At 46.0% G+C, this 12000-nt stretch overlaps 1 protein-coding gene across 1 annotated transcript; it reads left to right on the forward strand.

The window, feature by feature from the left end:
* The first annotated feature begins 1679 nt into the window (after positions 1 to 1679).
* Positions 1680 to 8712, forward strand: LOC118080260 (vomeronasal type-2 receptor 26-like). Its single transcript, XM_060270898.1, has 6 exons — positions 1680 to 1846; positions 3341 to 3632; positions 4496 to 4720; positions 5708 to 5938; positions 6173 to 6299; positions 7814 to 8712. The coding sequence occupies exons 1-6, from the start codon at positions 1680 to 1682 to the stop codon at positions 8710 to 8712; spliced, it is 1941 nt and encodes a 646-aa protein (XP_060126881.1).
* Positions 8713 to 12000: the final 3288 nt, after the last annotated feature.

Raw genomic sequence — 12000 nt, forward strand, 5'->3', positions numbered from 1 at the left:
CGTACAGGCGGGGCTCCCGCAAGTGTCCTTTTGTTTTTCAATCGTTACAGAGAGAAGCTATAGAACCCAGCCTCTTGGTTAATGGCATTGTCCTGAGTGAACCTCCACCCCCTGTCTCTCCCACTTCCTCATTTGTCATTCACATCGTCTCTTCTATGGATGCTGCTACGTGCCCTCTGTATTTGAGCTCTTTGCTGTCCTGCTTTCAAGGCTTGCCAGATTCTGGGAAATGGAGGGTGTGTAATGCTTTCTAATGACAACATGTCAGCTGGGGGGGGGTTGTTCCAGCTGTCCCATGATTTCCCAGCTTTTCTCCTCATCTGCCTCTGAGCTGCTACCTCCCGCAAACCCCTGTTGTAAATCTATACTGCCTTCCTTTTCCTCCTCCCTGGAAGGGTCAGGATGGGGAGGCAGTCTCCACCATTCCTCCTCTGCACAGTCCCTGACAGCAGGTGTGCCAACAGGGCAACTAGGACTTTGTTGAACACTCTCAGTGCTGAAATGTGGGCAAAAGGCAACACTCCTTACTGCAGGTGGAGGTGTCTATAGCAGAACCTATGGACAGTAACTCCTCCCCAAGGAAGGATCCACATGTAACTCTACCTATCCAGTCAGAGGAGAGGAGCCATTCCAGCATAAGGGCTGTCATTCAGTAGCATCTGGGGAAACTTTCTGTTCATTTCTCGAGTGGGTCCTCCATTGCAAGGCATTCAAACTCATCTTTCTCCCTCCTTGATCCATGTCAGTCTATTCAGTAAACATGTTTTTCTCTTGCTCTGCACCTGCTCTTCTGAAGTTCCAAAGGAATCCTCTCTTCTTTTTGCACTTCTCTGAACCACCGTGATCTCTTCTGATCCCTATAAATAGAGTCCAAGGGATCCCCACACTTTCTACCCTCAAATATTGCATTTGGGAACAATGAGATAAACATCACAATTCAATTTTTTCACTGTATCTGAAGAAGTGTGCATGCACACGAAAGCTCATACCAAAATAAAAACTTAGTTGGTCTTTAAGGTGCTACTGAAGGAATTTTTTTATTTTACTTCGACCCAGACCAACACGGCTACCTACCTGTAATCACAATTCAGGGCAGCTGCTGGTTTATTGATTCCACTATGTCTGTTCCCTAGTCCCATGTGCCACAGATTCCTTGGGGCCAATATATAGGGCAGGGTGAAGAGGGGAGCTAAGTTTGTGTGAAGCTTAATCAGAACATAGGAAGCTGCCTTTTAGATCCTTACTGGCAGCAGCTTTCCAGGAAGGGGACATCCTCAGCCCTACCTGAAGAGCGGGTATCTGAAGAAGTGTGCATGCACATGAAAGCTCATACCAATGACAAACTTAGTTGGTCTCTAAGGTGCTACTGGAAGGAATTTTTTAAATTTTGTTTTGACTACCTGAAGAGGTGAGTCAGGATTGCACTTCACACCTCCTGGGTGCAAAACAGATGGTTGTCCACTGAATTTATGGCCCTTCTCCTCAATCCCCATTCAGCTCCGAGGCCAGAACCAGACACTTCCCTGTATTTGTAAAGCAGCTGCAGCTTCTGATTTGCAGGAATGTGGAGCTCCTTCTGAATAGCAGCTAGTGGGAGGAGGAACAGTCTCAAGCAAGGTGTAGCCGAGAGACCCAGAATGATAACACTGCTTCTATTGCTGCCTCTGGTAACTTACGGGATGCAGCAGAGGGTAAAGTGCCCACCGACTGGGATCACTGATATACTTTCTGCTGTGAATTATTACCGGCAAGCGGACCACCTCATTGGTGGAATCATATCTCCAAGATTCTTTGAAAATCCATATTCCTTCACCTTTTCCAGAAACCCCTTCATCAGAATTCATAGGTAAGTAATGATGTATTGATGTAAATTATTTCTACATCCTTCCTACTCTCCAATTCTCTTCAAGTACCTGGGTCACCCCTGTTTTCTGGTAGCCCTCATAAATCATTGGCTCCTCCTTTTTTTGTTGAGGAAGCATCTCATTCAGTGGGAGGCAATACAATTGGGAGATATGGGTAGGAATATAATGTTACACAAGAGCACCTTTTGCTTATAAACCTATAATATGTAACTAGTTGAAGTTGTCGTGGCTCTTTCCTGGGCATTGAAACAAGCATGGCTGTTTCTATACTTTACTGTATTTTCAAAAATATTTTCGTATGCCTTTTTGCTTGGCGAAAAGCAGTGTTTCAAAGTATTTTATAATGCAATATAAGCAATTTGTAGTAGTTTTGATGTGTGCTGTTCTCCAAAGAACAACTTGTTCTCTGAAATGTAGGAAATGCTGTGGGATGTATTTGAGTTGCAGGTCTTCTGTAGTATGTGATGTTGGAACTGCACAATTATTTCACCCACACACAACAAAATCTATGCAGCTGCAAATTGTAAATGTCTACTGTGCTTAGTTGGGTGGCGCTGTGGGTTAAACCACAGAGCCTAGGGCTTGCTGATCAGAAGGTCGGTGGTTCGAATCCCTGCAACGGGGTGAGCTCCCGTTGCTCGGGCCCAGCTCCTGCCAACCTATCAGTTTGAAAGCACATCAAAGTGCAAGTAGATAAATAGGGACCGCTACATCAGGAAGGTGGACCCAGGTGGTGCTGTGGACCCAGGTGGCGCTGTGGTTAAACCACTGAGCCTAGGGCTTGCTGATGAGAAGGTCGGCGGTTCGAATCCCTGTGACGGGGTGAGCTCCCGTTGCTTGGTCCCAGCTCCTGCCAACCTAGCAGTTTGAAAGCACGTCAAAATGCAAGTAGATAAATAGGAACTGCTACAGCGGGAAGGTAAACGGCGTTTCCATGTGCTGCTCTGGTTTGCCAGAAGCGGCTTTGTCATGCTGACCACATAACCTGGAAGCTATACGCCGGCTCCCTCGGCCAATAATGTGAGATGAGCACCTCAACCCCAGAGTCGGTCACGTCTAGATCTAATGGTCAGGGGTCCCTTTACCTTTACCTTTTCTGTGCTTAGTTACATGGAAAGCAGCCTTTGGGCTCATTTTGGCTCCAGGACCTTTTTCTCTGGTGCCAAGCTCACAGCCCAACATGGCTAAGACTTCTTGGCTGCTCCTTCCATGCCCCAATTAGAAAGATGCAAACCATTATTTGGAAACCCGTTTTGTGAGACATTGCCTGGGAGGTCGTTTGATATAGTGATGGCTGCTAACCAGTGGACCGGGGGCTGGAGGGGCGGGGGGCGGCAGCCAAGATCAACAGAAAAGGGGCTGATTTGTGTTCTGGTTCCCCCCCTTTCTCCCCTTTGCTTTGATTATTACAAAAAAGAATGTGACTTTCATTTTCACAGAATTGAGGGTAACTGTGTGACACACTATTTTTGCAGCTGGGTGGATGGGAGGAGCACACATGTTCTTTCATCTGCCCTTGCTGTTCAGGAAATAAATGATGACCCCAGGCTCTTACCAAACACCACCCTCGGCTACAGCATTTATGATACCAGTTTTCAGGGAGGAATGACTTCCGATGCCCTGATAGACCTGCTTGCTGGTGGGGAAATCAATATTCCAAACTACAGGTGTGGAAGACAGAAAAAGCTGTTGGCTGTTCTTGAAGGGGGTGAATCCGACATCTCCACACACATTGCAAGCATGTTGGGCGTCTACAAGGTCCCACAGGTAAGAAGTGGGTTCAGGTCCTCCTCAGATGCCAACACTGCTACAACATACATTGTTGCCAGGTTCTTCATAGCAGCATTCAAAATTCGTTGGGTGATGACCTGTGCCATAAACTAGATTGAATGAACACCCATATTGGAGTGCTCTGTAAATTGATAGCCATAGCCAGTGCTTTTTTTCTGGGGGGATGCAGGGGTGCGCATACCCCTAAACATTTTGTGAATCTAAGTGTGGCCTCATTGAGGGGCAATATTTCAATATGAGTAGGAAAATGAGAGTACCCCTCAACATTTTTTTTATATATATAGCAAAAAAGCACTGGCCATAGCTGTTTTTATACTAACCTTTTATGCTCTTCCATGTCTGTTTAATACTCCTAACCGTTCTTTTACATTCTTTTAGCCTCTTTTAGATTCTTACAGTCTTTTTTTATATACCTTCTGTTTAAATAATTTTAGCTTTCCAAAACGTTTTACAGATTTTAAATGATGTTTCCCCACCCTACTTATGCTGGTCTATGACCGCAATAAAGATTGGATTGGGTTCACATCCAACACACCAGGCAACATATACCACCTAGTCAGACAGTATTGAAAACTTAGGGTGATGTAACTTATTTTATTGCTTAGTTTACATTGTATAGTGCTTTAAATCGTTGTCTTTCATGAAGTGAGGAACCATATTTAGAGACTGTTGCAATTAAGAGTTATAAAAATTGATTTATTTTTTTAAAAAATTATTTTATTTTTTTAAAAAAACCTGTGAAGTTTGCTCAAAGTAAATTTGCCCAACTCTTTCAGATAGAAGTATCCACTCTTAGTCCTGACAAAGTAACCACCAGTCTCTTTTCCTTTCCTCCCCAGCTCAGTCATGGCTTTGTTCTTAATGATAAAGCTCAGTTCCCTTTTGTCTACTGGATGACTCCAAAGCAAGAAACTCAGTACCAGGGGGTGGTCCAACTGCTCCTGCATTTCAGGTGGACGTGGGTCGGCCTCTTTGCTCCAGACAATGACAACGGAGAAAGGTCCCTGAGGACCTTGACGCCTCTGATGATCAAAAAGGAAATCTGTATTGCCTTCACCGAAAGAGTAGAACATAAAACTTGGCTCTGGATACCCCATGAACCTCCTGCCACGTGGAGAGAAGTCAATGTATTTGTTTACACTGCAGACTCTCAATATGGACTTTTTATCATCATAGAGGTGGAATCCTTACTTCAAAGGGTACAGAGCGGAGGGAAAGTCTGGATAACCACAGGTCTTCAGAACAAATTCTCCTTCTGTAATACTGGCTGCTTCCCGTATGTGCATGGCTCTTTGTCCTTTGTAATGAAGACCCAAAAAAAGACAAACAAGGATTACTATGGGCCAGTGACCTCACTTAATCTAAGGTGCTCAGAAAAAATATTTGATTGTTCATATTCAACGCAGGACTTGTCTATGAGGGGTTTGACAAAATGCAGGGAGCAGGAGAGTCTGAAGTTGCTGCCCCAAGAAGACATTGAGAGAATCCAGTCCCAAGACAGCTATGTCAATTACTTGAGTATCCAAACTATGGTTCGGGCCTTAAATGCAGCATATTTATCCAGATCCAAGCGGATTTTTATTGTGGGAGGAGGAGGCAGGTTGCAACGTCAAAGGATATGGTCATGGCAGGTATGTCCATTCAGTTTTACAGAATGCAGTTCATTGTCCCAGCTCTGGAATCACTATGCTAGGATCACAGGAACGGCCTTTCACTGAGCCAAACCATTGTTCTACCTAGCTTAGTATTGTCTGCTTTGACAGACCAGCAGTGGTTCTGCACAGTTTTTGGAAGGGAAACTTTCCCAGCTCTGTCTGGAGATGCAATTGGAGTTTGAATTTGGGACCTTCTGGGAGCAAAGCAGATAAGCCACCTTTCATCACATCAATGTGATCCCTGGGTGGTTTCCATAAAAATGCAATGAAGAGAAAATAGGAATGAAACATAAATTAATCCAATCACATTGTTTTCACCTGCTGGCAGAAATCCATCCCAGGTCCCAGTTGTGGTTTCATGTCCTCTCAATCCTGGAGTTTCCTCTGTCATTCCAGCTCCATCCTTTCTTGAAAGAAGTCCGCTTCTATACTAATACTTCAGCTGATGGACAGTACTTGGACGAGGATGGGGCAGTGGCCGCTGACTTCGAGATCGTGAATCTGGTGCTGTTTCCTAACAACTCTCTTGCTAGAGTGAAGATTGGGAGAATAGAGAGACAGGGGTCCTCAAATATGAAGTTCACCATTAACCCGGAATCAATTGTGTGGCCCAATCTATTTAAGGAGGTAGGAGAAATTATATTTGTCATTTGATTCACTATGACATTCATATGCTATGAATAAGAACATTTTGAATAGTACATATGAGGCTTGGACTGCAATCGTGTGGTCACTTCCCTGGAGCTAAGTCCCACTGAGATTAATGGAACCTGCTCTTGAGCAAACATGTATAAAAATTCCATCCAAAGTAACAACTTCTACTGACACTTTCTCCTTGGTGCTCAATCTCTTTATGTCTAGACAGTGCCTCATTCAAGATGCACAGAAAGCTGTCTCCCTGGATATGCCAAAAAGGTTCAGGAAGGGATGCCGCCATGCTGCTATGATTGTGCTCCCTGCGCAGAAGGGACCATCTCCACTCAGGAAGGTAGGTAGGGGAGGATCTCAGAGGAAAGGACCTTTGATAGGAGGATGGGGCTAATTTCTTTCTTATAATAATAATATTTTTTATTAATTTTCTATTAAGAACATCCAATTAATAACAAATCAAATCACAATCCAATTCAAATAAAATAAAATACCAAACTACTATCTGAATGATTAATTATTAAATTTCACACCGTCTTCCCATATTCCGAACCTCTGAAGAACTAATCTCACATAATTATGTTTCTGCCCTCTTCTTGGTGTTCTCATATTTTCCACATTCTGATCTTAAAATCTCAAAGTCCTCAGTCCCTCTCTAATCAATTCTCAATCATGTTAAACAATCATATATTCTTTCATCTGTCAGGTATAGATTAATTTGTGTGTATTTTTTCCCCCCTTGTCAGTTTGCCAGCACAGCTTTTCCTGGCTCACTCTTATCTTCCAGGCCAGGCTGTTGTCCAAGCCTGCCATTTGAAGTTTTATGATGCAGTAAATTCCCAAGTTGTTGTGTTGTTAAGCATACTGTTCACAAATATATGTAGCAATTAAAGTGGAATGTATTCCACAGATACAAATCTGTGGGGCTAATTTCTGAGTCACTCCAAACATGATGCTAATAATGGCACCTCATGAATGAAATATCATCTTCAGGGGGTGTGTGTGGCTACCCTGTTGCCAACCTTCAATGTCCCTCCATCCAGCACCAGGAAATTGTATATGCCCATGTCCTCAAGCATGTAGAATTAATCTGTATTTAATGATGGTAAAGGTAAAGTAAAGGTACTCCTGACTGTTAGGTCCAGTTGCGGACGACTCTGAGGCTACAGTGCTCATCTCGCTCTATAGGCCGAGGGAGCCAGCATTTGTCATCAGGCAGCTTCTGGGTCATGTGGCCAGCATGACTAAGCTGCTTCTGGCAAACCAGAGCAGTGCAGGGAAACACCGTTTACCTTCCCGCCGGAGCAGTACCTATTTATCTACTAGCACTTGATGTGCTTTCGAACTGCTAGGTGGGCAGGAGCTGGGACCGAGCACCGGGAGCTCACCCCATCGGGGGGATTCAAAACCCCGACCTTCCAATTGGCAAGCCCTAGGCTCAGTGGTTTAGACCACAGCGCCACCCGTGTCCCCTATAAAAATTTGATTTGTGGTTTTTATATTGTTCTTTTCTCATTTCTCATTTCGGCTTCTACTACATAACCCATACAGTTTTACAGATGAACAGGTGAAACATCTTTGAAATCCACCCCTTCATCAATAAAGATTAACTCATATGAAACCTCAAGGATATAAGAACTGCTCAATAAGATCAAAGCATCCTGTTCCGTGGGAATGAGTTGATTGATTGAGTCTTTTCAAGCAGTGAATGTTTCCCTCACTCCTTCCTAACAAAACAATGCTCTTTCCCAATTTCTCCCATATGCCCACTGTGCCTCAGAATTGAAACAGCATAAGACCATTGTAGGTGTGTGACTGATGTTAGGATACTGAAGTGTGTTTTCCTCTTTGCAGATGCCGATGAATGCACCAGTTGTCCAGAAGATCAGCATCCAAGTGAGGACCGAGATCGATGTATCCCCAAAGTGATCACCTTCCTGTCCCATGAGGAATATTTGGGGAGCCTCCTAGCTTCCCTTTCTCTCTTGTTATCCTTAACCACAGGCTTTGTGTTAGGAATCTTCATTAAATACAAAGAAACTCCCATAGTCAAAGCCAACAACCGAGACCTCTCCTATATCCTCCTCATCTCCCTCCTGCTTTCCTTTTTCTCCTCCTTCCTCTTCATTGGAAGGCCAAGGAAAGCCACCTGCCTTCTTCGTCAAACAGCATTCAGCACCATCTTCTCAGTTGCTGTCTCTTCTTTGTTGGCAAAAACCATTATGGTGGTGCTGGCCTTTCTGGCCACAAAGCCAGGGAACAGGGTGAGGAGATGGCTGGGGAAGAGTTTGGCCAACTCCATTGTCATTTCCTGTTCCAGTGTCCAAGTTCTCATCTGCACCATCTGGCTGGGGGCCTCTCCCCCATTCCCGGATTCTGACATGCATTCCCAGCTTGGAGAAATCATCCTGCAATGCAATGAAGGGTCTGTGTTCATGTTTTACGGCGCCCTCAGCTACATGGGCTTCCTGGCTGCCATCTGCTTCACAGTGGCTTTCCTAGCCAGGAAGCTGCCTGGAAATTTCAATGAAGCCAAGCTGATCACCTTCAGCATGCTGGTCTTCTGCAGTGTTTGGATCTCCTTTGTGCTCACTTACCTGAGCACAAAGGGGAAATACATGGTAGTCGTGCAGGTGTTCTCTATCTTGGCCTCCAGTGCTGGGCTTCTGGGCTGCACCTTCATTCCCAAGTGCTACATTATTATACTGAGGCCAGATCTGAACATGAGAAAGCACCTGACAAGAAAAAACTGAACATGGCATTTCATTCTTAGCTCTAAGGGTATCATAGAACTGTAGCATTTGAAGTTCCCACCAGAATATTGCCTGGAACCACAGCTTGTTGTTGGGATTAAGGATTGTTGTTGTTAAGGATGTAATAGAATCAAGGAAATAGTTTAAAAATCTCATGGGAATCTACACATTTATGAATAGTTTGTAGAAGAGAAATATTTTCCGCTAATGAGTCTTGATGACAAGACATGTAGCAAACCGCTAGAAGAGCAAACCATATCAAGTTAGTACATGGAAGGACATTTCTTGAAGTTTAGGTTTGGGACATTGATTTTTGGTAGTCAGGAAGGAGATGGGCGGTCTTCAGAGAAGTAAAGTTGTCAGACTCAGACAGGAAGAAAGGGGAACAGTTGGATACATGTGATGACCTCATGTAGGCAGGGGTTTTTTCCAGTTGGAACTCAGAGGAACTCAATTCCGGCACCTCTTAGGTGGGCGCCATTGCCATTCTAAAAGAAAGAAGGGTGAGTTCCAGCACCTCTCTTTCTAGAAAAATAGCACTGCATGTAGGCATGCCCTGGTATTTATGCTAACCAAAGGGAATGTGAACAATTTGACAACAGAAATGATCCTTGGCAAAAGCATATCCAAAGTATAGGAGCCAAGAGGTTGTCTCCTCCTCAGAAATAGCTACAACTGGACAGAATCGACCTCTCTGGAAATGTATTTGCTGTTTTGCATGTGTCAGTTTATTTTGATCTCTGTTGCTCTTACCTTCTGATTTCTTGTCTGTATTAGGGATTCAGATTCCCAAAATAAAATCTCCTTTTATAACCTATTTCTGGTGCCTTCCTGTATGGTCCTAATTGGTGGCAAAATACACACCAGTCTAGAACCAGTCTAGAATGTTTATGATCAGTGGGAGAAACTATCTGCAGTCAGACTTCTCAGTCTGATTATCAGGGCCGTCTCTAGGCCTGTGACAATCGTAGCTTTTAACTACGTTTATTAGGGAGCGATGGTTAAGTGTATTCGCCATCACTCTCATTCAATCAGAAGTGAAAGTAGAAACAGAACAAAGAACATCACATGACAGGAGTCAGGTTACAGCCGGGCTCCTGTGTGGAAAAGTACAGCAGTCTTATAAAGTAAACAATTCAGTCACATGTAGCTTTTTTTCCTTGCATAGGATTTATGCTAACACTGGCCACCAAGGGCACTGCTGGGCCAGACAGCTGATGTTTTAGAACAGGGTCCCCAAACTACGGCCCCCGGGCCGGATGCGGCCCAATTGGCCTCCTAATCCGGCCCGCGACGGCCCCCGCCGCCCGCTGCTGCCGCCCGCTCTTACGGCGCGCGGCGCGGCGGCGATATTCAAAATCGGCAAAAAATCGCCGAAAATCCTTTGTGCGCATGCGGATGGGCCTCTCCCGACCCAGAAGAGGTCATTTCCGATGCACTTCCGGGTCGGGGGAGGCCCATACGCATGCGCACAAGCGATTTTTGGCAATTTTTTCCCGACCGTGTGCGTGTGCGCATGCGCACGGGCGCGCACTCCCCCGCCCTCCGGCCCGCTGCGCGCGCACTCCCCTACCCTCCGGCCCGAAGCCCGGTAAGTCTGGGGACCCCTGTTTTAGAAGGACCAGGGCCGTCTTAAGCATATCTGCCACGGCAAACGGAGAAGGTGGCTAGACCCTGCCGAGAGTGACTGGCAAGGCGGAGGAGTAGTGGTGGCAAGAGATGACAAACCATGGCCAATATGGCAGGAGAAGGTGGCAGGGTTGTTTGGAAGCAAAGGGCTCCCCCTGTCCTTGGCTGGCCCAGCCGAGCCTGCCCCTTCCAGGGCCTCGCCCACCTTCCCCACCTGGCACAGCGCAGCGGCCGCCAGCGGGCTAAAGTATCCTGAGAGGGACAGCAGAGTTATTTCCCTGCTCGCCGCCTGCAGGTGCCAAAAACGCTCCGAGCCGGAGTTGTAGGGGGAGAGAAATTTTCCCGGCTCGATCCGGGTGCAGGTTTCGGTGCAAGTGGCACTGGAGAAAGATAAGGGAGAGAGCGGGGCACCTCCATCCCCTCAAAGTGCATTTTATTAAGAGATTTTTTGAGGGACTGACTTTCCTCCCTTCCGGAGGGAAGTGATTGTGCGTGGGGCCCGCCTCATGCGTCTGCAGGGGGGCGCGGTCAGCCCCCTGCACCAGCTGAGCAAATGTGCGCTGGCCGCAGGAAGGGAACACGGTAGTGCAAAGGGACAAAGGGCCCCTGGGAGCAGGGCGAGGAAAGGCTGGCGTGCGGGAGGGGCGCGGGAAGCCTCGCTGCCAGCCTCTCCGACGGGGCTTCCCCCTGCGTAGCCCCTGAACAGACCCATCCAAACCAGGCTTCCTCGGCAGGGCTCTCCTTAGGTTCTCGTGGGCAAAGGTCAGGCCAAACCTCCGATCCCTTGACTTTGGAAATGCATACTGAAAACATGTATGAGCCATGCAAAGACTCCAGGAAGTTGCAGAGACTAAACTTCTGCCACGTATAATTATCAAAATCATAGTGATTTATTCTCCAGGAAGCTCAAGAGATATTTCTGGAGATGACCTAAGCATCCGAATCAACAAGAGCAAGATGTTATTCACTGTACTCTGCCTGAAAAAACAATTTGGCGCAGATAATATTTCCTGTTTTAGAGTCAGACGGAGCCAAGATTCAGAGCAGGTAAAGGATTGGATGGGAGCAGGAGATGGCTGCATGACATTTAATTCTACCTTAGCTAAAAGATGTAGAAATCAGAGCCAGAATGAGATCCCTGTTGCTTCTGCTTCTGCTTCTGCTGCTAATGATGCCTCATGGAGTCTATGGGAACCTGAAAGCAAAATGCCCCTTGAATCTGATCAGAGATCAGAAAAAAGCACGCAATTACTACCGGCCTGGAAACTTCCTTATTAGTGGGATCATACCTTCAAAATATATTCTTGAGCAACTTCCATATGTTTTTTCCCAGATCCCCTCCATCAAGATTGAGCAGTAAGTAATTAAATGCAGGTGGTTGTCATGTTTGTCCACCTCCACCCCAATAGCTCCTATTTATCAGGGCAATAGCCCCAGTTACAGGGGTTTGGAGCCTGTGGCAACACACTAGAATGGAAATGAAACCTAACCAGATATCCTACTGATGCATTAAATTATTTCACGTGTAGGAGGGAGGTGAGGATGTCGTGAGATCCAGGTGATTTCCAGGTGGCACTGTGGGTTAAACCACTGAGCCTAGGGCTTGCTGATCAGAAGGTCGGCGGTTCGAATCCCTGTGACGGGGTGAGCTCCCGTTGC

This window comes from Zootoca vivipara, chromosome 2, assembly GCF_963506605.1.
Source record: "Zootoca vivipara chromosome 2, rZooViv1.1, whole genome shotgun sequence".
Lineage (NCBI taxonomy): Eukaryota > Metazoa > Chordata > Lepidosauria > Squamata > Lacertidae > Zootoca > Zootoca vivipara.

Excerpts from the sequence above, each read along its gene's own strand:
- LOC118080260 (XM_060270898.1), top strand. The coding sequence starts at position 1,680 with ATGCAGCAGAGGGTAAAGTGCCCACCGACTGGGATCACTGATATACTT. Across the intron at positions 4,721-5,707 it reads GTATTGCCTTCACCGAAAGA|CTCCATCCTTTCTTGAAAGA; the intron begins GTAGAACATAAA and ends CTGTCATTCCAG. Across the intron at positions 5,939-6,172 it reads GGCCCAATCTATTTAAGGAG|ACAGTGCCTCATTCAAGATG; the intron begins GTAGGAGAAATT and ends CTTTATGTCTAG.